The sequence below is a fragment of the Dendropsophus ebraccatus genome, chromosome 3 (assembly GCF_027789765.1).
Source record: "Dendropsophus ebraccatus isolate aDenEbr1 chromosome 3, aDenEbr1.pat, whole genome shotgun sequence".
In the NCBI taxonomy this organism is placed as follows: Eukaryota; Metazoa; Chordata; class Amphibia; order Anura; family Hylidae; genus Dendropsophus; species Dendropsophus ebraccatus.
This window is the reverse complement of record NC_091456.1, coordinates 57,342,845-57,369,511: the sequence shown is the minus strand read 5'-3', so window position 1 is coordinate 57,369,511 and position 26,667 is coordinate 57,342,845. Positions and strand designations below refer to the sequence as shown.

Here is a 26,667-nt window from a genome sequence, read left to right as displayed (position 1 = left end):
TTACAGCCTCAAAATGACAGCCGTCCATAAATATGGCCAAAACCAAATGTTTTGTTAACATAGCCTTATTGTTTTCTCAATTTTTTGTGTTTGTGTATGGTAAAAAATAAAATGGACACACATAAAAAGATCATTTACAAGTAGCAGAATATTCTGTCCATCAAAGTAATGACAAGGTGTATGTATTAACCCCAAAAAATAAAATACAGAGTGTTGAGCAACGGTGTACAACTTACTGATAATAAAAAATTTAGTAGATACATTTTGATGTCTAGAATGGAAAGGCTTTGTAGAGTACTTAAAGGGGTTATCCAGTCCTTTAAAAACATGGCTGCATTCTTCAAGAAACAATACCTTTCCTGTCCTCAGTTTGAGTGTGGTTTCGCATTACTTCATGCTGGATAGCATTATACTGACAAGGAGCTAGATTACTGCTGGGCTGAAAAACACACAGGGCCCAGCAGTACTAAAGAATTCCTCACAGAATCAGCTCCTGATCAACTACAGATCCTTATAGAATCACCTCCAGATCAGCTACAGATCCTTATAGAATCACCTTCAGATCAGCTACAGATCCTTACAGAATTAGCTCCTGATCAGCTACAAATCCTTATAGAATCAGCTCCTGATTAGCTACAAATCCTTATAGAATCAGCTCCTGATCAGCTACAGATCCTTATAGAATCAGCTCCTGATCAGTTACAGATCCATATAGAATCAGCTCCTGATCAGCTACAGATCCTTCCAGAATGCTACAGATCCTTACAGAATCAGCTCCTGATCAGCTACAGATCCTTCCAGAATGCTACAGATCCTTACAGAATCAGCTCCTGATCAGCTACAGATCCTTCCAGAATGCTACAGATCCTTACAGAATCAGCTCCTGATCAGCTACAGATCCTTACAGAATCAGCTCCTGACCAACTACAGATCCTTACAGAATCAGCTTCCGATCAACTACAGATCCTTACAGAATCAGCTCTTGATCAGCTACAGATCCTTACAGAATCAGCTTCCGATCAACTACAGATCCTTACAGAATCAGCTCCTGATCAGCTACAGATCCTTACAGAATCAGCTCCTGATCAGCTACAGATCCTTATAGAATCAGCTCCTGATCAGCTACAGATCCTTACAGAATCAGCTCCTGATCAGCTACAGATCCTTACAGAATCAGCTCCTGATCAGCTACAGATCCTTACAGAATCAGCTCCTGATCAGCTACAGATCCTTACAGAATCAGCTCCTGATCAGCTACAGATCCTTACAGAATCAGCTCCTGATCAGCTACAGATCCTTACAGAATCAGCTCCTCCCCTTGCAGTTGGTATCTCCCAGAGAAGATGAGAATCTCACCAGATTTTGATGTCTGGCTGCCAAAATGAAAGTAAAACCCATCTCCATGAAACACTGAGGGAAAGTCGTCAGTCGTATGTATTTGAGAAAAGTCTTATTATTTCATCCACTGCTAATTTTTGAGTTTTTCTAAAACCCCTCAATGTCCTATTTAAGTAAATTCTTGCATTCGCTATGATATGAAGCATTTGGGTCGTATTACCATTACTATACAAAGTTCTTACAGTCTGACAGTTCAGAAATATGAAGGAATATTAATAACATTGCAGCAAGGTCAATTGTTGACATAATCCAAGACTGCTACTTATGTATATTGTTCTGTATTTGTGCTATTCATACATTCATAACTAATATCTTATTCCAGAATATAAACAGAAATACCTGCCCTGTGATGACACCTGTCTGACCTGCAATATTTCGGCTATTACTTGCACTTCATGTCACTCAGGTATGGTGTGTATTGTGTATTTTATTAAATTTCTGTATCCTTTTTTTTTTTACATTTATTGATCATAAAGGCTTAGCACATCTGATTTTCTCTAGGTTATAAAGTACATAAACTACAGCCCCATGTTGTTGAGACACACTGGGTATTAGCTATTTAAAAAATATCTTGGTATGGTATGACTAAAATGTAGGAAATGTTACTTTTATTAGCTATTAGAAGTAAGAGGAAACAGCTGATCCTAAAACATCAGTAATAAAAATGCTAAGTCCTAAGGTTATTCAGTGATACAGGGACAGGGAAATAGCTGCCCCAGGAAGCCAACCTGCTGCATGTTATGGCTATGTTCACACAACGTGAACACCCGGCTGTTCTGTGACCCCGTGAGCCGCGGAGCTCTGATGCGGGCACATCAGCGCGCGCCCGCATCAGAGCTTCCCATAGCCCACAGTGAAGCAAGCGTCCGGAGCCGCTTGCTTCACTGTGTGAACTGACAGGTCTTTCTGCGGCCGGAATTCACTGAATTCCGGCCACAGAAAACTGACATGTCAGTTTTTTCCGGCACCGCATGGGATCCCGGCCGGAGCGCATACGATGTGTGTACGCTCCGGCCGGGATCCCATTGAAAATAAGGCTATGTTACACACCGCAAAACTACGGCCGTAGTTTTACGTAGTGTGAACATAGCCTATAAATGTATATATTGCAGAAAGACATCTGATATAGGAAACACTATGTATGTAGGGTTACGGATATAAAAAAACACTGATGTTTTATCCCGGTGGTAGTGTAAAAAAAAAAAAAACACAAAGCAAACTGGGACATTCGCTTTAAGTATTTTTTTTCTTTTGTAACATTTTCCTGCTCTCACAGGGACATATCTTCATGAAGAAGATTGCATTAGTTCATGTCCTAAAGGAACGTTCAGCAATTCAAAGGACAGGCGATGTGAGAAATGTACAGAAGATTGTGAAATGTGCACAGAAAACGATGAATGTCTCAAGTGCACCCATGACTTTCTACATGATGGGAGATGCTACAAGAAGTGTCCAGAGTAAGATCATCACATTGGCTAGCTGCACATCCAACATCTAGGAGCATAGCTAAATGCTCATGTGTGCACATGTTCACTATACAGATGTGTTTGTGAGTCTGTGTATATACATATAGCATACAGTGTATGGCTGGGTTCACACTATGTATATTTGAGGCTGTATTTGGTCCTCATGTCAGGTCCTCATAGCAACCAAAACCAGGAGTGGATTGAAAACACAGAAAGGCTCTGTTCACACAATGTTGTAATTGAGTGGATGGCCGCCATATAACGGTAAATAACTACCATTATTTCAATACAACAGCTGTTGTTTTAAAATAACAGCAAATATTTGCCATTAAATGACGGCCATCCACTCAATTACAACATTATGTGAACAGATCCTTTCTGTGTTTTCAATCCACTTTTTGTTTTGGTTGCTATACAGCCTCAAATATACGTAGTGTGAACATAGCCTCTAGGTGTGTGTGTCTGTGTGTATACATACAGCATACAGTGTATAGGTGTGTGTGTGTCTGTGTGTATACATACAGCATACAGGTGTGTGTGTCTGTGTGTATCCATACATCATACAGTGTATAGGTGTGTGTGTGTGTGTGTCCATACAGCATACAGTGTATAGGTGTGTGTGTGTCTGTGTGTGTGTCCATACAGCATACAGTGTATAGGTGTGTGTGTCTGTGTCTGTGTGTATACATACAGCATACAGTGTATAGGTGTGCGTGTGTCTGTGTGTATACATACAGCATACAGGTGTGTGTGTCTGTGTGTATCCATACATCATACAGTGTATAGGTGTGTGTGTGTCCATACAGCATACAGTGTATAGGTGTGTGTGTGTCTGTGTGTGTGTCCATACAGCATACAGTGTATAGGTGTGTGTGTCTCTGTGTATACATGCAGCATACAGTGTATAGGTGTGTGTGTGTGTCAGTGTGTATACATACAGCATACAGTGTATAGGTGTGTGTGTGTCTGTGTGTCTGTGTGTCTGTGTGTATACATACAGCATACAGGCTATAGGTGTGTGTGTATATACATACCAGGGGCGGATTAACTTTACCACCGTCCCTGCGCTCTTCACCAAGCTTGGGTCCCCCACCCCACTGTAACTATGGCAGCACTAGATTTAATCTTCCTCCTCCATAGTGCAGACTGTAAAGGACTTGTGGTGATATCATAGTCACATGATAAGGTCCCTCAGTATGTTCTCTAATGTTACTAAATTGTCTCCTGGCTGCACTTATGCCCTGATTTGTGCAAAATTGTGTTTAAAAAGCTGCAATTTATTTTTTTTTTGCGAATCATGACAGAACTATATTCAGGAGACAATATTCCACTGAAACTATGAGTGTGTTTTGCTGGCCATGGGTCCCCCAATTATAATCCACTACTGATACATACAGCATACAGTGTATAGTACAGTGTACAGTGTGTATTTATACAGCAGACAGTATTACAGGGCTGCATGTGTTGGTAACAGTATTATAAAAGGTCATTTTGCCCCATGATATATTAGTTCTGGTTCTCCTCATGTCCCCGCCCCCCCCCCCGGTGTCCCTAAGGGCCGTAGGGACTAGCAACCATAGTGTCCTCTACAGCACTTAGTATTAATAAATGGCTCAGACCCTTTACTACTGAAGACCATTAGCATCATATTTAGGAGTTATGTCACTGATGGACATCAGAATACCTTCATGAAAAAAGTATTCATTAATGTATACCTTTTTTGCATAGTCTACTATTAAACGGACATATAAGATAGACCAAATATAGTCTGCTACTGTCTATGTTTGGTCTGTCTTATATATCTGTTTAATAGTAGACAAAAATACATTAATGAATACTTTTTTCATTAAGGTATTTTGATGTCCATCAGCGACTTAACTCCTAAATAGACTATTAAAGTCTATAGGCACATTGCGGGTGCGATGTTCTGTGTACTATGTACTTGAAGTATACTAAGGGACCACAATCTACAGGAATCAGGGTGATTGGTGTTATTCCCTATGTTTAGCCTGTTATATAGGACACTGCTGCCTGTTCAGTCTATGACAAGCGGCTGTACTCTCCCTTAGGGCTGTAACAAAAAGTGTTGTTTATATCTGTATATATATATATATATATATATATATATATATATATATATATATATAAATCCTGTTTTCTTTTTTATCAGCAATTGTAATTTTAATGCTTTCTCTTACCTTATACTTGGCTCAGAGGTTTCTTTGGCCAGGGACAGGGATGTACAGAATGTGATGAGAACTGCAGAACATGTGACAAATCTTCCGATTATTGCTTGTCATGCCATGCTCCTAAAGTACTGCAGCAAGCCACGTGTATGAGTACCTGCCCTGCCAAATTCACAGAGGTTAACGGCATCTGCAGACACTGTCCTCCTGACTGCCTGTCATGTGTGAATGAAGAAACTTGTACAGGTACTCCAGCTGGATTCTGCGTCCTCTGTTATATGATAAATATGAATAATATATTAATTGAGACCAATTGAAGCCTCGCACTAGTAAACCTCGAGCACGCTCGGGGTCGTCCGAACCTGAGGCAGGTGGCATTTGTACAGACGCTGGACAAACAACAGCCGCTATTCGCTACATTGTGCGTACAACGGCTGCTGTTGGCATTGACTTCAATGCAAATAATTTTAAATTAAAAAAATGTCCGTTGTGTAAATGGAAAACAACGGCTGTTCTTTTCATAAAAATTACATTGTGTGAACATAGCCTATAGCTGTATCTAAGTTTTCCAGGCTGCCTTAGAGCTGTATCCAACTTCTTCAGCCACTGGTAATCATATGCCGAGAGAATACTAACTATTGTAGTGTATTTTATAAGCATCTAAATGATTACGATTAAATTACGTTTATATTGTTTCTACTGTGGGGAGAAGGGACCCCTAGTGCCTATAAGTAGCCCGGAGGCTTAAAACTTAACCTTTATTGTAGTACTATGAAATTGAGAAGTGCTCAAACAAACATACTGCAGTAGTGAAGTTAAAACAGAACCGGGTGGCTCACACCTCTCTCGCAAGGATGAAGGGGTTAATGTACGTTAGGCAGAGATAGCGGTCAGAATGGAAGCACCTTGGCAGTAGGTGCTAAGCTAGTGAACTTAATGTTCTATCAACTTTTACAAGGCGTGACAACCAAGCGATAAGCATAAAACACCCTTAGTTGTCTCTGACCGCTACTGTTTCCCTCCTAATAGTCTTTCACATTAGAGCAATGTTGAAAAATGCAAGCGTGTCCACTCAGGAGCATGCTGAATGTCTGAGTACAGACAACTAGATGCGATTTTGCATACGCATATTTCTAGCCCCAGTAGCGTTCACCCATGTTCTAGTCTAAAATCGTACTGCTGCCTTTTCCTGACATGTTTCATTAGCAGCTTGCTGGATTTTTCAAAGTATTGGTGCAGACCCAATGTGTGTCATCACTCTCAGTGCTTTTAAAACTTTTTTGTGGTGTTTTTGTATATACATGAAATAAAGATTATTATACATTTTCTAATATTTAGTGGTGTGTGCCTACTCATATTGTGTCTACCTTATCTTGTTGGTGTTATTGATTGCTGCTTCTAGACACTAGGTTGTACCCCGATTAAGAGCTCCCCTTTTGCTTGCAATTTATTGACATTTTATTTTGTTGATCACCCCTCATCCTATAAGAAGTAATAGAAGATATATAAAATGTTACCAATGAAAGCTACAGCTTGCCTTGCAAAATATAAGTCTTCTTAAAGTATGGATTAGTGCAACTTGAGCATGCTCCAGTCTGATTGTCCAGCATTTGAATACCGGTGGCTGTAGAAGTTGGATGCAGCCCTAAGGAGTCCTGGAAAACCATAGGCTGTATCCTTTTTTTAGAAGTCCCTAGGGCTGCATACAACTTCTTCAGCCACCAGTTTTTAACTCCCTTCCCGCATCAGTCAGTACGTCCTGATGTGGGAGAAGGGGTTCAGAGAGCGCATGCTAATTATACATTTAAATGAAGCTGTCAAAACTAACAGCTGCATTTAAATGTATTGTATTTCCCTTTCCCTGGTGTCTAGTGGGGGGATCACCCCCCTGCGATGCGATTACTCTGCAGACCAGAGTAATACAGCAATGATCTAATTGATCAGTGCTGTATTAAGTATACTGCAGTGATCTCTATGGGAGATCACTGCAGAAATACTAAAAGTCCCCCAGGGGGACTAAAAGTTACAGTATACAGTAAAAAAAAAAAAAAAGTGTTTTTATTAATAAAAAAAAAAATCCCCCTCCTTTAATAAAAGTTTGAATATTTGGTATTGCCGCGTGCGTGATCGCCCGAACTATTGAATTATCATTTTTAAACACAAAAACCCACCAAAGTGCAAAATTGTGCATTTTTTGTCACATCAAATTCAATAAAATTGTAATAAAAAGTGATCAAAAAGTTGCATATACGCAAGCAAGGTACCAAGAGAGAGAACAGATCATGATGCAAAAAATAACGCCTCACACAGCCCCATAGACTAAACAATAAAAGTATTTTAAGGATAGGAATAGAGCAATTTTAAACACATTTAGTTTTTTTAAAAAGGTTTTAATTTTTAAAAGCAGTCAAATAAAAAAAAGGTTATACAATTTAATTGTACTGACTTGAGGAACATATATAACATGTCAGTTTTACTATAGAACAAATGGCGTAAACACAAAACCCCTCCCCCCCCCCCAAAAAAAAAAAACTCCTTTTCTTTTTCAATTTCACTGCTGAAATAATTTTTTCCTGGTTTCACAGCATACTTTATGGGAAAATTAAGTCTGCCCTTGAAAAGTATAATTAGTGGCTCCAAAAATAAGGGCTCATGTGGGTCTGTAGGTGAAAAAATGCAAGCACTATGGCCTTTTAAACATGAGGAGGAAAAAACAAAAATGCAAAAACGAAAATTAGCCCGGTCCTGAAGAGGTTAAATGCATGCTTGAGTTGCGTTCATCTCTATTCTTTAGTATAGACAATTGCTCTTCTATTCTCCCTACGCCTATGTGCAAACATTTCAGCTAGCCCTGCCACTAGGGGGCAATTTACACACAGTTTTAAATAAGTTGTATTCCTCTGACTAGGAGCCCCCCAAATCCACGGATATATTACTCTATAGTCTCCATGTCTATACAGAGTGAATATATACTGTTCATACTAATAGTAATAATAACATGGAAAGTTAAAACCAAGCAATGATATATACACCATGGTTTATTTCCTTTTTCAGGGTGCATGCCTGATTATTTTCTCCATAAAGACAAATGTCTGAGCTCATGTCCTGATGGATATTATGGTGAAGACGGCAACTGTGTGTCTTGTGATCCCATGTGTGCAAAATGCAGCGGACCTGATCAAGATGATTGTGAGCAATGTGCCAGCCCCAAGTTTTTCCTTTATAATGGTGAATGTCTTGGTAGATGCCCACAAGGAACCTTCAGTACAACGGCAGAAAGAACCTGTCAAGGTACATCTGATGGAGAAGTGACATTAGCGTTTGTAGTGTTTTTGCGGTTTATGTTTTCTCATAGTGATTTGATAATTTCATCCTCTTCACATTCGCAGACTGTGACCCCAGTTGCAAGACCTGCCATACATGGGACACTTGTGATGAGTGCAAAGAAGGTTTTGCTAAAAACAGACAGGGCGACTGTATTCCGTACAAGGTGTGCGACCTTCACGAATATCCAGATGAATACGGGGACTGTGTGCAATGTCATAAGAAATGCTCGAGGTGTATGGGAGCCACTGAGCACCACTGCCTGAGCTGCAAAGAGAACTCTTTCCTTCTCAGTAAGTCTCAATCTTATTACAAGAGCAGCAAGATTTTCTGGTGTTTCTTCCCAGTCTGGGGCCTTTCTCTTTATTCTGCAATTAGTATAAAACATCTGGAGACATAGTATTACGGCATATCCTTTCACCATGGAATCAGTGTAGTTAATGTCCACCACAATTCTGTAACATATCTTTATGGCAGCCAGGATGTAGAACGCCAAATACCCTGCTTCTTGTCAAAGGAGAAGGGGAAGATAAAATTATTAATGTTCTGGCAGGGGCGTACTCCAGGGAGAAGTGGCACCAATGTGGGGGCGCGGCAAGACGAGGAGCAGGCATGGCCTTCGCCTGCACCGCATTTATCCTGATTTAGGTGTACATTTTGTACACCGATCGCAGTTTCTGGTGCCCGGCCAGCCGGATTCACTATCTTAGTGAATTCAACCAGGAAAAAGGGGATGGGACCTAATTTATGAGCAGTATTGATAAATCCCCCCCATTGTCTTTTTCAATTTCCCCCCACCCCCTGCCCTTAGTGATTTTTTACCCCCAAACACCCCCGCCAGACTTCTCCTTAAAACGACTGGAGCAGTCATTCTCTATGGGCGTCGGACTCATCTCTGGTGAGCGCGCACAGCTTCTGACAGGGATTTCTCGGCAACCGGACTGGGTCTTCAAGGAAGGGATAAGTATAAGGGGCTCCAAAAAATAAAATGAGTTAGGATAACACATGCTAGGAGATGCTGTCATAAGCGATCTCTAATGTCTGCATTTTTCCGATTCCTCAGATGCCACCTGTGTGGACACCTGTCCAGATGGATACTATGCAGAAGAGGATGAAAGGCGTTGTGTCCCCTGCCACAGAAGCTGCAAGACTTGTGCTGGGAGGCGCAGCATGAGCTGCCTGACTTGTAAAGAGGGATTATACATACAGGACCACAGCTGTGTACAGCATTGTATCACGGGGTAAGAAACTAAGAATTAAAGGGATTATTCAGCATTAGAAAGAACACAATGACTTTCTTGCAAAAACAGCACCACCCTCATCTCCAGGTTGTGTGTGGTACTACAAGTGACCTTCAATTGAATTAGGTTGCAGTAAAACACCCAAACTGAGCACAGGAGTGATGATATTCCTGGATAACCCCTTTAAGTAAGGACTGCAAGAATGCATGAATAAATACTGTTTACCAGCGCTTCTCAAACTTTTTCTAGAGGAGCCTCACCCAGCAGACCAAGGCAATGCCTGGGCCTCACCAGACTGACTAAGAGGTTGCCAGGGCCTCAATATCTGTGGTAAAAGTCCATTTAAAAGCTGAAAATAATGCTAGGGCTAGCTTTCACCCATCGACCAAACTCTATATACTAATAAAGTACAAAATAAATAATTAATGTTGCTAAAATTGAGACTGTGCAAACTATAGTTACTTTGTGAAAACTGGTTCCTCAGCTGGGCCTCACCAACAACTAGGGGGCGCCTCACTGGTGAGGCCCGCCTCACACTTTGAGAAGCACTGCTATATACTAAAGTGCCCTTTACACTGGCTGATTATTGGCCCGGAGCATTGTTAGAAACGCTCCTGCTGCTGCCAATCGGCCTTTGTAGAAGTGACAGCGATCAGCTGATCCTCAGGTGTTTGTGTCTTTAGAGTAGGCTTCAAAATTTATGGTTAGCGGACGCACATCTTCCTGTGTAAAACGGGATAACGGATAGGTATGTGCATATCTGTGCTGTCAGTTTCCAGATCATAAGCGCTGCTTAGGATCCGCCCTCCGCCTCCCATCCTACGGCCGCTGCTGTATCCTCAGGCCGCTGCCTCCTCCACAATGATTGACAGCTGGAGGAGGTGAGGCCTTAAGATACAGAACCGGAGTGCTGGTGGCGGGATGCCGGATCACAAGCAGCACAAAAGGTGACTATGCTCTGCTTGTCCTCTGGAAACTGGCAGCTTGGATATAAATGGATATAATAATAATCTTTATATAGCACCAACAGATTCCGCACCACTTTACAATTCACATATCTGTGCTGTCAGTTTTCATGGCTCTGTGAGGACACTAAGATGCAATAAATATACATTGTACAGTAACTATTTGTTTTAAGAAATGTGACTAGGTGCATTGTTTAACTGCTTTATAGCTTTGTTTCTATATAGTATTACAGATTATTACCTGTGTTGCACAATCTTGGCATTATTAGCTGCCAGGGTGTGTGATCTCTTGTGTGGCATACCTCAGTGCCAAAGTAATTTACCATTGCATACATACATATATTAGAAAGCAGAGAATAGGCAGACCTGTGCAGGAAATATAAACAGGAGTATCTATATGGATTATAAAAAGGAATAATTGTTTAGGTAAGTAGTAGAGATGAGTGAACCGGGTTCGGGTTTGAGTCCATCCGAACCTGAACGTTCGGTATTTGGTAAGCTGGGGCTGCTGAACTTGGATAAAGCTCTAAGGTTGTCTGGAAAACATGGATACAGCCAATGACTATATCCATGTTTTCCACATAGCCTTAGGGCTTTATCCAACTTCAGCAGCCACCGCTAATCAAATGCCGAAAGTTCGGGTACGGATCGACTCGAGCATGATCGAGGTTCGCTCATCTCTAGTAAGTACACTCAAATAAAAAGTGTGTACAAGTGTAACCTTTCCTTAAAGGGGTTGTGCGGAAGCAGAAGAGGTCTAAAGCCTTTTGCTCCGCGCCATTAATTCTTGTCATTCCAGGTATCAAAAGTATCCCTTCCAATCATTGCCTATTTGTGAAGCCACGCCCACAAGTGATGTCCAATAGCTGGACAGTGTCTACAATTTTGCGGCGACACTGCTCAGCTATTGGCCATTGGATGCAGGTGTGGTTTCAACCACATGTGATGATTGGAACTTAGATCCATCCCTCCACAACTCAGAAGAGGCGGGAATGAAAGACTTTTAGTGTCAGGAAGCAGAAGGCTTTAGCAACATTAGAGGCTCAAGATGGTAATGACAGTGAATTACTTGGTTTGATGCGATCCTTTGAGTAATCTGCTAGTCACTATTTTACTATGTGTCACCATGTTTAACTATGTGGTTATCCAGTAACTATAGTTATTTAGTATCTAGTACTTTGGTCCATTCCATTTTCAATCCAACAAACAACCTTTATATGTACTGACAAAGTGTGTTGTTCACTGTGAATTGTGGTGAAGTGGTATTCAGTTGAGTGAAAGCCACCACATAGAAATGGTGATGGTCACACTGGTGCAGGACAGATTAATGTTATAGTATTAGTATTAGAGTTATCAGTATAGTTTTTTTGTTTTTTTTTGTACACTTGCTGTGCCCAACCGATACCCGATAACAAGTTTAGTTAGTCATATACCTCAGTCATACCCCCTTTCTTCTAAACTTTGTTGCCTATTTCCATGGTGGTTCATGTGCCTTTACAGAAGTTACAGAAATAAACACCTATTATAAAGTTGTCAGAAGATGGACATAGCCTCTAGCTATGATTCTACCAAATCAATTTCCACACTTTTCAAGTGCAGAAATACAACCTGAATTTAATTAAAAAAAAAACAACAAAAACATATATATATATATATATATATATATATATATATATACAGTATATATATATATATATATATATATATACAGTATATATATATATATATATATATATATATATATACACCCCCATTACCACTATACCAGGGCTGTTACTTGACAGAGTTGGAGCCACCTGGGATGTTTACCATATACAGGCTGGGGGTTGCCTCTGATATATATGAGTTGGTGAAGGTACCGTGCCAGAAGGGCTTTAAGAAATCATTGAATTTCTTCTAGCTGAGTGTCTTTTTTAGTGATAAGCGAACATGTTTGTAAATGTTCATACGTACATGATGCTAATTGTTTGTATTTGACAATGATGAACAATTTGTTCGATGATCGGAATAGTTATAATGATCATTTTCAAACATATTCAAATTTGCAAACGTACGCAACTACGTAATTTACGCTTTGCGTCTGATAATCTGTGCGCATGTGGGTAACTCTAGATCGAAGCACACACAATCTGTAAGAAACCATGTATTTCACACTTTGCACCTGATAATCTGTACATATGTGCATAGACCGAAACGTAAGTTCGTTATTTGTTTGTGAATTTTCAACCAACACAAACCGATGACAACAATCTTTTATTATGTTCGGGATCAGGAACATCGGGATGTTCGCTCATCACAAGTTTTTTTCAAATGCAAACCTGTCCATAGGCTTGCACTGCCCTAAAGCAGATGCACATATGATGACGTCAGTTGAAGTCTGGGTTAGGTTAGGTGAGTTTGGTGGAGGACCTGACTACTGGGTAAACCACTTGTAAGTAGTACCCCCAGTAGCCACGTTCAGGTCTGCCCTGTTGATAGTGTGCCCAGTAGACAGACATGCCCCCAGGTAGTTTTCCCAGCATCTATGCCCCTTGCTATAGGTAGTATATTATATTGAATTTCAGGGATACAGTATGTATAGTATGTATATATTATAAGGGCAGCTCAGTTTGGGTGCCTGGGAGCTGTAGTTTACATGCAGTGAGACCCTCCCCCAATGTACATGCCCAAAGAATTTTTTAACAACATTGCTCATTTCATTATTATTAAAGGGGTAGTGCAGCGCTAAACAATTATTCCCTAAATAACACACATTACAAAGTTATACAACTTTGTAATGTATGTTATGTTAGTAAATCGCCCCCTTCCCCGTGTTTCCCCCCACCCACACCAGACCCGGAAGTGTAGTGCTCTATACATACTTGCCTCTTGCCGACCCCCGTCCGCCATCTTGTGCCAGTATATGGAAAGTATACGATATACGGCTGCACAGTGCACACTATGTATGAGCCTACGGCCCGATCGTAAACGTATCCGTAAAAAATTAACAAGACCATTGTTTGCGGCTGGAAGTGTGCAAATTCACGGCCGTGGATTGACAGGCGGTCCGTACGGAGTACTTCAAAAATAGCCGGCAATAATGCCGAATGCCAATGCCTCTAATAGTTAATATATTAAATTAATAAAACACATTTTCTTTGTAATAAAGTCCCTTTCGTTGTTCAATAGTTTAATTCTAACGAATCCATCATTGTGCAATTAAATATACTGCACATATAATTCAAAATGTTTCTTCTAATAATGCTATTGTGACAACATAATTAGAAGAAACATTTGATGTTTTCATTAAAGTAAAGTGTTGATTAGTACAGTTTGCTCTATTGCCGGCAATATGAATTAACGGCTTAATGGAGCTTCCTGTACTAATTAATATTTAATTAATAAAACACATTTTCGTTGTACTAAAATCAGTTTCGTTGTTCAATTATTTAATTTAAACAAATCCATCATTGTGCAATTAAATATACAGTGGTGCCTTGGATTACGAGCATAATTCGTTCCGGGACCGTGCTTGTAATCCAAATCCACTCTTATACCAAAGCAAATTTTCCCATAAGAAATCATTGAAATGTAGACAATTGGTTCCACACCCCAAAAATCATTTTATAATCATTATAGCAGCAGTGTGTATAGCTGAGTGTGAGTGCAAGCACATTATAGCAGCAGTGTGTATAGCTGAGTGTGAGTGCAAGCACATTATAGCAGGAATGGAGAGGATGGGAAACACAAGGACTGATAGAGACTGCAGGGAGCATGAAGGAATGAGCAGGGCAGATGTGGACACAGTATAGCAGCACTCTCTGTCCGGGGAGAGAGGGGTTAAAGCTATAAAGAGATTACCCCCCACAGTCCTGTCCCCTGATGCAAGCCCCAGCCTGAAGTGGATCTGCTATAAATTGGAAGGTGAGAGAGACTTCCTGGGTCAGAGTACTGTGCTGCAGACCCCGCTATGCAGGCCATGCCCCTCCCCCACTCACGCTCCCACCCAATACTGGAGCTCTTAAACCAAAGCAATGCTCTTAAACCAAGTCACAATTTTGAAAAACTGTGAGCTCTTCTTAAACCAAGTTACTCTTAAACCAAGGTACCACTGTACTGTCAAAAAATAAATATATATAAATATACATTTATATATATATATATATATATATATATTTATTTTAACAGTATATTTAATTGCAAAATGATGGATTCGTTTAAATTTAATTATTGAACAACGAAAGGGACTTTATTACAACGAAAATGTGTTTTATTAATTCAATATATTAACCATGAGAGACATCGGCATTAGTGCAGAGGATCGCAAACCCCGGTAATAGCGATTCATGTAAACTGTTTCCCTGCTTTCCCAGATGCATCCAGAGGTGTTTCCATCACTTTCTAAAGATGTTATTTGTTATTTTTAGTTGAACCAGATTTCCAAGTAAATGACCGTATGTTTTGAGCCGCATGTCTATTTTTTCCCACGGCTGTAGTTTCAGCCGCACATTTCCAGCCGCATAAAAAATACAGCCGCACAGATACATAGTGTGAACATAGCCTTAAAGGGGTAGTCCAACAAAAAGGGTTTTCTTTCAAATCAACTGGTGCCAGGGATTTGTAATTTACTTCTATTAAAAAATATTGTCTTCCAGTGCTTATCAGCTGCTGTATGTCCTGCAGGAAGTTGTGTATTCTATCCAGTCTGACACAGTGCTCTTTGCTGCCACATCTGTCCATGTCAGGAACTGTCCAGAGCAGTAGCAAATTCCCATAGAAAACCTCTTCTGCTCTCCAGACTGGAAAGAATACCATTTCCTGTAGGACATACAGCAGCTGATAAGTACTGAGATTTTTTTTTTATAGTAAATTACAAATCACTGGCACTTTCTGGCACCAGTTGATTTGAAAGAGAACATTTTTGGTGAACTGCCCCTTTAACACACAAAATAAAATTAAATAAAACTTTAGGCAGCGGTGACCTTGTGATCTTTATGTGCTTAATCCTATTCAATTACATGCATTCTATTTTACAGCACAGCTAGATTCAGTAATCTAAGTAGGTGTGACACAACAGCACACGACTTTATACTGTAATGAATTTGGGATAACTTTGCATTTGTGAATGGATTTTGATAAACAGACCTTGGAAATTCCAATTATTTCTTTAGCTTTAGTACAAGGTGACCCTGTGCTGCGTCTAGAGAAAACAAACTCTGTGAAGTATTACAAAATATCCTCATGATGTCTCGGAAATGTCTTCTATAACTTTATGACTCATATCTCCAGTGTGTTCAATTATTATGGAACAGCATGTACTATTTCATCGGACAATCCTCACAGTGTACATGTCAGCCTGATAGAAAACTGTACTTTGGCTGTAAACACTTCATTGTTAGTTAGAAGGTGAATGTTGTGTATTTTATTGGTTAACGCTCCCTGTTATACACTTTGTCAGCAGTGCTAGAATAACTGCAATAATCTGACAAAATGACTTGATGAGATAACATCTGATTTTAATCCACTGATTTGTATAATATCTAGTAACTTACTGGTATTGTACATAGGCAGAAAAACCGCAACACTATAAATTAAAACAAGTGTGGTGTTATTTTCATCTAAGGCTATGTTCACACGCTGTCTCAGCCCAGATCATCCCAGCCGATACTTAAGTACCGGCTGCGGCCGGGTGATCTTTCCAGCTGCGGAGCTCTGATGCGGGCGCATCAGAGCTTCCCATAGCCCACAGTGAAACAAGCGGCCGGAGCCGCTCGATTCACTGTGTGAACTGACAGGGCTTTCTGGGGCTGGAATTCACTGAATTCCGGCCGCAGAAAACTGACATGTCAGTTTTTTCCGGCGCCGCATGGGATCCCGGCCAGAGCGCATATCGTGTGTTCACACTACGTAAAACTACGGCCTTAGTTCTGGCCGCAGAACTATGGCTGTAGTTTTGAGGGTGAAACATAGCCTTATTTTCAATGGGATCCCGGCCGGAGCGTACACACATTGTATGCGGTCTTGCCTGGATCCCATGCGGCGCTGGAAAAAACTGACATGTCAGTTTTCTGCGGCTGGAATTCAGTGAATTCCGGCCGCAGAAAGACCTCTCAGTTCACACAGTGAAGCAAGCGGCTCCGGCTGCTCGCTTCACTGTGTGCTATGGGAAGCTCTGATGCGGGCGCGTGCTGATGCGCCTGCATCAGAGCTCTGCGGCTGGAAATATCACCCAGCAGGTACTTAAGTACCGGCCGGGATGATCCGGGCTGAGACCGGCTGAGACCGGGGTCATGGAACAGCCGGTCTCACACGCCGTGTGAACATAGCCTAAATCTGCAATGTTCCACTCTCACAATGAGAGCTTTTTCAAGCAGCAATAGGTAAATTGGTATACAATCAATCTATAAAAGTGCCATACACTTGTGCAATATCAGACACACAATGGGGGAGATTTATCAAACATGGTGTAAAGTGAAACTGGCTCAGTTGCCCCTAGCAACCAATCAGATTCCACCTTTCATTCCTCAATGACTCTTTTGAAAATGAAAGGTGGAATCTGGTTGCTAGGGGCAACTGAGACAGTTTCACTTTACACCATGTTTGATAAATCTCCCCCATTGTGTATGATATTGCACTTGTTTATATTCAACACTGATACAAACGTTGCATAAAGCACTACAACTAGTATGAAGTGTGTAGAGTATGTAGTGTGACAACACTGTAGTATTGATTGACGATAATCGGCTTGTGTAAAAGGGGCTAATAGTAGATGCATTTGTCATTAAATATCCATGCTCTCCTTGATGTTTGATGTCATTAATCCAATATTTGTCTTCCAGATATTTTGCGGATAACTCCACTGCCTCATGTCAGAAGTGTCACAAGACTTGCAAGGAATGCCAAGGCCCGGGCTCCTCTGATTGTCTGTCCTGCCATAACAACTTTTTCCTCATGGGAACTATAAAACAGTGTTACAGCTCCTGTCCTGAATACTACTATGAGGACCACGCACAGAAAGCGTGCAAAAGATGCCATCCAACCTGCAGGACCTGCAGTGGTAAGTAGCAGTTATAAAACCACTTACCACAGGCCGACATAACCTGGGCAAGTGAAAATAGAATAGTCCTATGCCCAGCTGTAGAGAGGCCCCCATATGCTCACCCCAAATGGCAGAGTCCTGTACTGCACCCCACCTGAAGCCATCAATAGAAATTATAGGTGATCAGTGGAGCAATATTAGATGACATGACTTCAGGGGATCAGTAAAGTGCTCCTGAATAGCTATCATAGAAAAACTATGACCTATTATCACCTAGCACTTTTACCAATGTCATAGGGGTCATTCACATCACGATTTTCACGCAATCCACACATAACAATACAGACGTAAAGAGGGTAAAATGTGGTCAAAACTATGCACTTGTCTAGATTTGTTAAATGGTGTAAAATATATACTGGTGTAAACTGCCCACAGCAACCAATCACAGCTCAGCTTTTAGCTCTTTTAAAATAAAAGTTGAGCTGTGATTGGTTGCTGTGAGCAGTTTAAACAAGTGTATATTTTACACCCTTTGATAAATCTCACCCTATGTACAGCGTTGGAATAAAGTACCTTGTGCCCACCAAAGGAAGGAACGCAGCAGTATTGTTAGGGTATATAAATGTATGTTTTTTACATCCCCCCACCCCACCCCCCCAAAAAAAACTTCCATGATAGCATCTTACAGCCATGACTTGTTTCCACAGAATCTGCCAAACAAACATTTAGGCACCTTACTTCTTCCCACCTCTACACAAACTCCCCTCATTGTGCCCTGAAAAGTGTAATTGGCCCCTGATTGTGCCCCCATCTGCAGTTAGACACCTCTTTGTGCCCCCATCTGTAGTTAGACAACTCTTTCTGCCCCCATCTGCAGTTAGACACCTCTTTGTGCCCCCATCTGTAGTTAGACAACTCTTTGTGTCCCCATCTGCAGTTAGACACCTCTTTGTGCCCCCATCTGTAGGTTGACACCTCTTTGTGCCCCCATCTGTAGGTTGACACCTCTTTTTCCCCCCATCTGTAGTTAGACACCTCTTTGTGCCTCTCTTTGTGCCCCCATCTGTAGGTTGACACCTCTTTGTGCCCCCATCTGTAGGTTGACACCTCTTTGTTCCCATCTGTAGTTAGACACCTCTTTGTTCCCCCCATCTGTAGTTAGACACCTCTTTGTGCCCCCATCTGTAGTTAAGCCCCCTCTTTGTTCCCCTATATGTAACTAGGTCCTTTTTTTTGTGCCCCCTCCCTTCTGTAGTTATAATACCATCAACCTTGGCCTTAGCTGGGAGGTAAGTCCTCAATGATACATCTCCTTCCCCAGGGGCATTATAATATAATATTTATTTATATGATTAAAATATATTAGTGATGTGTATTAGTGTTTTAAAATACTGTTGGTATATGTCCTATAAGGTGCTTGTAACACAGCGCATAGGGGTCCAGTAATATATAATAAAGGGAACAACAGACAGTTTGCCACAAAACTTTTCCAACCTTGTATTATTTGCACGTTACATATAATCAAACCTTGCAATACAATTCTATTCACACCAACGAGTGTCGATGATCACATAGACTCCGTCTTTACATCCAGCGTGGGCGCTCTGAAGTCCAGTTTACCTGAGCAGAGACTCTGTCCAAACCAGGGTAGTCAAGAGGAGTCAAGAGTAGTCATGCTACCTTTCGGAGAAGGGGGGTCCCGCTTTGACTCACTCTCCTCTTGGCCAGAGTGGACTCTTTGGACAGAGTACCTTTGTTCAGATGAACTGGACTGAGTCTATGATCATCGGCACTTGTGGGTGCGAATAGAATTGAACTGTCAGGAATGAGTCCCCTAGCTGAGGATACTCCTATACAACACTCCAGTCACTGAAGGATTGATAAAGCTCAAGACACACTCGTTGTTCTAGTCTTACCTGTATCCTGTCTCCTTGTTGTGACAGTACTGTGAAATTACTGCAGATGACCCTATGACAGCAGTCATTAAAAACTTTCCATACCCTTTCTCCCTTTTCTCTGACATGGAAAATTTTTAATGACTGCTACTATAGGGTCAGTCACACGTACCGACTATAATGGTACTGAGTATCACAGTGGATTTCACTGCAAAAGCAATGTAAAAATTCACTCAGTGCTTCCCAGTGAAATCCATACCATACCATTCATTGTCCTCCATGCTCGCATCAGAATGAAAATCCACTGCGAGAATGGAGGGCTAAAATGAGTGGATTTCACTGCAAAACTCAAATGAAAGTAAGAGCCTTGTTTAACTACTTAGCTGCCGTGGAGTTAGACATAATAAACAGCCCATGCTTACCTGCCTGGGCTTTGCTTGAGTCTTCAGCTCACTAAAGGCCATTCAGCCAGTCACTGGCTGCAGCAGGACAGCATAGTGATCAGCTGAGCGGGCTGTCAGTGAGTGGGTGCCCGGAGAAGCAGATGGGATCATGTCGGGGGAGCATGGGCTGGTAAGCATGGGCTGTTTATTATATTTAAAGGGGTTGTCCGGCGATAAAAAATTATTCACAGAATAACACACATTACAAAGTTATACAACTTTGTAATGTATGTTATGTCTGTGAATGGCCCCCTTCCCCGTGTTTCCCCCCACCCACGCTAGACCCGGAAGTGTGGTGCATTATACTCACCGCATCTCGTGTCGTCCACGGTCTCCGATCCTCAGCAGTGACGTCTTCTTCGGGAGGCCGGCGGATCTTCCCGAGTGCCGGCCGCCCTCTGCAGCGTCATCCGAAGCTCAGCCGCGATTGGCTGAGCATAACTGTGAATCTTGGATTACAAGTAACTTGGTCTGAGAGTGTTTTGCAAGACAAGCAAACAACTAAACTCTGTTAAACTCTGCCGGTGATCGGACACCTTACTGCTCTCCCCGAGTACCCGTCTGTGCCATCGCTGCTTCTCTTTAATCACTTCACCGATAGCTGCTGCGGGCAGCCGGCACTAGTACCAACGGAAACCAGCACCAGCAGGTTTGCAGCCACCTGGATAGTAGTGTGTGAGGGGAGAGTAAACTGATTAACCCATTTCTTACGGATACAGTTGTCTTTATTGATGCAGAACACCTTACCTAACATATTTTTTGGTTGTGGAACGAATCATCTGCGTTTCAGTTATTTCTTATGGGAAAATTTGCTTTGATATACAAGTTATTTGGATTACAAGCACGTTCCCGAAATAAATTATGCTCGTTATCCAAGGTTTCACTGCATATGTATATATATCTTCTTATTTCTACTTATCTTCTGCAAAATAATGATAGTCAAAGCAAATTTGGCATTTATAGTTTTGCATCTTTCTAAAATACAGCTTTAATGTTTGCATACATTCATTTAGGTTCGGGCGCTCTTTCCTGCACATCCTGTGTATCCAGCTACAAGCTCTCAGGACAAATTTGTAATTCAGATTGCTTTGCTGGAGAGTTCAAACGTACCCAGGTAAGAAGAAACTTCTGTACTCGACTCTGTACTCACAATCTGACCCCCCCCCCCCCCCCCCCTAACCGCTTGTACCTTCGGATAGCTGCTTTTAATCCAAGATCTGACCTGGGGTCTGTTTTTCAGGTGATGCAGTTATTGTCCTAAAAAAACTATGTTTAAACTTGCAGCCCTGTGTCAAATTGGTGTGGCCTAGAGTGTCTGTGCCCAAGCCTTGCACCGCCTCTCTGTCCCTCCTCCCTACCCTCCTCATCATTAGGATGCACCTGGGCAGGATTTTTCCTATTCATCACCTGTGTGAACACTGCACAGGTGCTGGGCCATGTGCAGTGTTCAGACAGGTGATGAATAGAAAAAATCCTGCCTAGGGCATTCCTAATGATGAGGAGGGTGGGGAGGAGGGATGGCGAGGCGGTGCACACACACTCTAGGCCACACCAATTTGACACAGGGCTGCAAATTTAAAAGTTGTTTTTTTAGAACAATAACTGCATCACCTGTCGAACGGACCCCAGGACAGATCTTGGATTAAAAGCAGCTATCCGAAGGTACAAGTGGTTTGGGGGGGGAGTCATATTGTGGGTACAGAGTCACTTTAATGTTGTTACCGTTTCTACTGGATTTAGATCTCAACAGCCTGTAAAGGCCTAAATACCCAGACCCTGACTGATCAAAAATGATGACATATATATGACATGTCAAAAGTTTTAGCAAATGATGGGGACAAGTAAAAACATTTTTTTCAGTTTTATGTATTGTTTTTGAATGGTTATATGATGGGTAAGTTTACAATCTGATTGTTATTAGCAAAGTAATAGCTACAGTATCTAATGCTGCCAGTCCATGCTTTATACTATCTGTATACTTTTGTATAAATCTGTAAATCAAAAAAGTAGCGAAGAGGCATTCACCATTCAAGTAAGTATTAATCTGGTTTTACATAAGCACTATGTTACAGTCGTAAGTACTAATGACAGCTGTCAGTTCAGTTTATCAGAGTTGTGGTCAGGCATGGACTGTAATACAGATGCAAAAATGTGCATGTAACACGCTTGTGTACAACAGGCCTAAAGGCATAGACAAAGATTGACTTAAAGGATATCTTTCACAATGCAGACAACTCCTGATAGGTGAGCAGTCACAGGTGATGCCAGAAGATTGGGTTACCATGTATATGTCCAATGTCAGCCATATTCCATGTACAAGCCCTATTAATAAAAATAGGGTTTGTGCACAGAATCTATTTGTCATGGGACATAACGTTGGAAAACCGATGTTCCAGCGTCAGCTATAACGGCACAAAAATTGAGCTAGCTGCATTGTGACAGGTACCCTTTTAAAGGGATTCTATCAGCTCTACGTCATGCTGAGAGCTGCATAGGGGATACCTGATAGTTGATAGGGAAGAAAAACAAGTTATACATATTTCTTGGTTGATGCTGTTTGCAAAGTTATAAAATCTTTATTTTTTCTTCCAAGCTCAAGTGTCATAGAGGTCGTACTGAGCTCCAGCATGCACTCCTCCTCACCCACCTCTTCCTTCCCTGCATAATTAATGTACAGGGTTTGGTTTCCAGCACTGAGCCTTGTACATCAATCATTCATGGCAGGGATGGGTAGGGGAGGGAGGAAAATGTGTGCTGCAGCTTCTATGACACTTAACCTTGGAAGAGTAGCAAGACTTTATAACTAAGCTTAATGATAAGTATTATTTATTTTACCTTCCTGTCTACCAATGTGTGCACCTCAAAGCATGATATAGCCCTGACAGGTCCCCTTTAAGACTGGTCTATGATAACACACACAACCTGTGGCATTGTTTCTAGAAGAAGGCAGACCTGTTTTTCTAATCCCGGACTATTTCTATGAGAAGAAGCAAACAAGAAGCTAGGCCAAATAAATAGCAGGTGCCGTGTCACTAAATATGGCATAAACTATAGTAAAGCTACATGATACTACACTGCTCATACAGTATGCCCCAATGTGTTCCATTACAATGAAGTATATGTATTAATATTTTGCTTTGTCTTTTGGAGGATCCTGAAGCACAGTGTGAGAAATGCCATGAAAGCTGCATAGAATGTAAGGGCCCTGGACCACATAACTGTACTGCGTGTCCAGCAAGCTTCTCACTTTACATAGATGAAGGGAGGTGTGTGCATTGCTGCGGTGCCAAACCAGAAGACGTGGGGGAATGCTGTGACTGCACTGAAAGTCTGGGTAAGATAATACTTTCAAATAATAATAATCTCTATACTATAAAAAAAATCCTGCTATTTGTTCATGGGATTTTGCAAACACCATGTGCAGGTACTGTACTGTAATGTATTGATGTTTTTTTGTATAGAATCCCTGCTGAAAATCTGTGAAACATCTACCGAATCAGAACGTGAAAAACTACATACAGAAAGACAGATGACAGCTATTAAGTCATATTAAAATATAGTCTTTATTAAAGGGAAGCTAAGGGCAAGTTAGAAAACTCTAACTTGCTATGTTTCCATAGCGCATTGGACGCTAAGAATGAAGTTAATTTTCTTACCTTCATCCTCAAAGACTTTTTTGTTAAAGTGTACCAGACGTTATAATGTTCAAAATCAAAAATCAAAGAGTTCAAAAAGTACATGTTGTATTAAGCATGTTGGCAATTTACATTCATTGTTTTTTTTTTAAGTTATCATGCTGTAAAACAAAGCTATACTTACCAGAAATCCAGGTCAGATTTTTAGTCTTGTGCTGGTTGAAAAAAAACAGACTAAACACATGAAGTCCTGACCAGTACAGAGAGTCACAGCTCAATGTGTCCATCAATCCCATGACTGCCTTCTCTGTGAGCGCTTAGATGGCCAGGGAAAAGTGGAACTTCCTGTGTTTAGACTCTTTGGGAAAAAAAAAAGTCTAAACATGGAAAATAAGTTGTGTTTTCCATGATAATTAAAAAAAAAAAAAAAAGAATTTTAATTGCAAATTTGCTTTATATTATTTATATCACAGCTAATCTTAATTCATATTTTGAAAGCTACTACACGTGCCAACAGCGAGCGGGTAAGAGCTGGGGGCCGCAGGGAGCTGCCCTGGCGATCGTCAGCTCTTTTGCCAAGTCCCTGCCAAGAGGCAAGAGCTATTGCAGAAGATCTCATTTCCCTGCAGACTATTGCACAGTCAGTGTGATTGCAGCTCCTTGTCTGCATCATTCATCACAAGGCAGCATGCTGTAATCACACCTCTCCCTAAGGCTAAAAACACATATCCGCATGTAGTCCTTTACATACAGCCTATGTGCAGGCTGCATATCCCAACTGAGCACTTATCTGTAATGGGACTCTCTGAATGATAATTCAGTATGATGCAGTCAGATCACCAATGGCCAGAGCACTACGCTACTAAACCAACCCATCTGCGTCAGCTTAGTAGTGTGGTGCTCTGCTCATTCTGGAGCTCACTGTAGCATAATAAAATATGGTGCAGAGAGTCATGTTACAGATAAGTGTTAAGTTCTTGATAGGCAACCAGCACACAGGAAGCAGGAGACATTTTCTATTTTTAATTTCATGTCATAGGTGAATCAAGCTAAATTCTGAAGCCAGTAATATTAGTAATAAGACTAAAACTATATTAGTTAGATATCATGGGTGACAACTCCTGTATAATCAAATAGCATTTACAATACATACTCATTTTTTCCTTTTTTTGATGCTTGACATGTGCATTTCCTGATATTAGGATAGGTAATATATATATATATATATATATATATATATATATATATATATATGAATTAAATAAAACAATCTCTGATTTGAAAGTATTAGATTGGACTAAAGTAGCCTGTACAAAAAGATCTGGAAATTATATGAGGGATCAACTAGAATTTCAAGTCTGACAGGATTAGCACATGCTGGGAAGAAATGCATAAGGTGTGTTTTCACATTTAGCTTTTTGATGCAGTTTTAGAAACCAAAGCTGGTAATGGATCATAAGTAGTGGGGTCATTAAAAATTTCTTTTTTTAAAACCCAGTCTTGGGCTTTAATGTAAAAAACTGCACCTAAAAACCTGCATGTGCAAACAGACCATTATTCTTCCCATGCTTACCTCTACTAATCCATTACAGGTGTTTCCTACTATTGCCCAATTCAGTATTTTTCAGCCAATGATGTACTCAGATGTACTATAGAGAGATTGTCTACTGCTGAGCACACATCCTACATGAGTGATAACCAAGGAGCTGCAAGGTGATAAGTGCAGGCCTAGCAGGTGTTGCTGTACTGCTGCGGTACTAGTCACAGTGCCTGTGTGGTAGCTAGTAGCGATGAGCAAATTTACAGTAATAACCTTGCAAAGCACTTTGTTATCTCTGCAATCCGTTTATCAGACAGCTGCCTTTTAACTCACTGATGCTCCTCCTGGGGTGCTGGGAAAAGCTGAATGCAGTCCTGGGAAACTTCTCCCAGTTTCCCAGATTTTAGAGATAACGAAGCGCTTTGCATCATTATTACTGTAATTTCACTCATCTGTACTAGCTAACTTCCCAGGATCCCCAACACACATTCTGAGAAATGTTCTTATTTCCCCTTTCTACTAGGCATTGGTGCAGGACACAATCTTGGAATTATTGGAAAAGTTCTTTAAAGGGATGGTTGATTTGTCATAGCCCCAATTAGCCAGAATTCTACTCTACACTGACGAGGGGCAAATACCCCGAAACGGCTGTCTGTGGATGGATGCCTGCCCTGGCAATCCCTTGTCATGATCGCAATACTTGTACCTTAAGTTAGACATTGACAAAAAGGGGCCACCCTGGTATTTCCCTATTTATGTTCCAATACTCGCAACCGAGTGGGATTTAACCCCTTAAGGACAGAGCCTGAAATGGCCTTAATGACAGAGACAAATTTTATGAATATGACCAGTGTCACTTTATTCATTAATAACTTCGGGATGCTTTTAGCTATCCGGCTGATTCTGAGATTGTTTTCTCGTGACATATTGTACTTTACATTTCTGGTAAATTGGAGTCGATACTTATAACAAATCTTTATGAAAAAACCCCAAATAATGTGAAAAAATGTGAAAAAATGCATTTTTCCAACTTTGAAACTTTTTTGCTTATACAGAAAGTGGTTATACCACATAAATTATATATTAAATAGCATTAGCAACATGTCTAATTTATGTTGGCAGCATTTATTAAACAATCTTTCATTTTTTTTAGACAATAGGAAGCTTAAAACATTAGCAACAAATTTCCAAATTTTCAGTAAAATTTCAAAATCAGATATTTTTAGGGACCTGTTCAGGTTTAGACTGGGTTTACACTATGTATATTTGAGGCTGTATTTGTGAGGCTGTATAGCAACCAAAACCAGGAGTGGATTGAAAACACAGAAAGGCTCTGTTCACATAATGTTGTAATTGAGTGGATGGCCATCATTTAATGGCAAATATTTGCTGTTATTTTAAAACAACGGCTGTGGTATTGAAATAATGGCCGTTATTTACTGTTATATGGCGGCCATCTACTCAATTTCAACATTATGTGGACAGATCCTTTCTGTGTTTTCAATCCACTCCTGGTTTTGGTTGCTATGAGGACCTGACATGAGGACCAAATACTG

The 26,667-nt window shown here is 40.8% G+C and overlaps 1 protein-coding gene across 4 annotated transcripts in view; it reads left to right on the top strand.

Annotated features, from left to right (window-relative positions):
• The window catches only part of PCSK5 (proprotein convertase subtilisin/kexin type 5), a 341,536-nt gene that overhangs the window by 306,351 nt on the left and 8,518 nt on the right, over positions 1-26,667 (top strand). For all 4 annotated transcript variants that reach the window (XR_011362133.1, XR_011362134.1, XR_011362132.1 and 1 more), the window contains exons 28-36: positions 1,721-1,804; positions 2,675-2,855; positions 5,079-5,296; positions 8,105-8,341; positions 8,440-8,667; positions 9,438-9,615; positions 17,399-17,616; positions 20,950-21,050; positions 23,087-23,270. Coding sequence is in view for 1 of the 4 variants with exons in the window: in XM_069961823.1 (XP_069817924.1) it covers positions 1,721-1,804; positions 2,675-2,855; positions 5,079-5,296; positions 8,105-8,341; positions 8,440-8,667; positions 9,438-9,615; positions 17,399-17,616; positions 20,950-21,050; positions 23,087-23,270 (1,629 nt within the window). In the remaining 3 variants the exon portion in view is untranslated. The remainder of the gene's footprint in view (positions 1-1,720; positions 1,805-2,674; positions 2,856-5,078; positions 5,297-8,104; positions 8,342-8,439; positions 8,668-9,437; positions 9,616-17,398; positions 17,617-20,949; positions 21,051-23,086; positions 23,271-26,667) is intronic.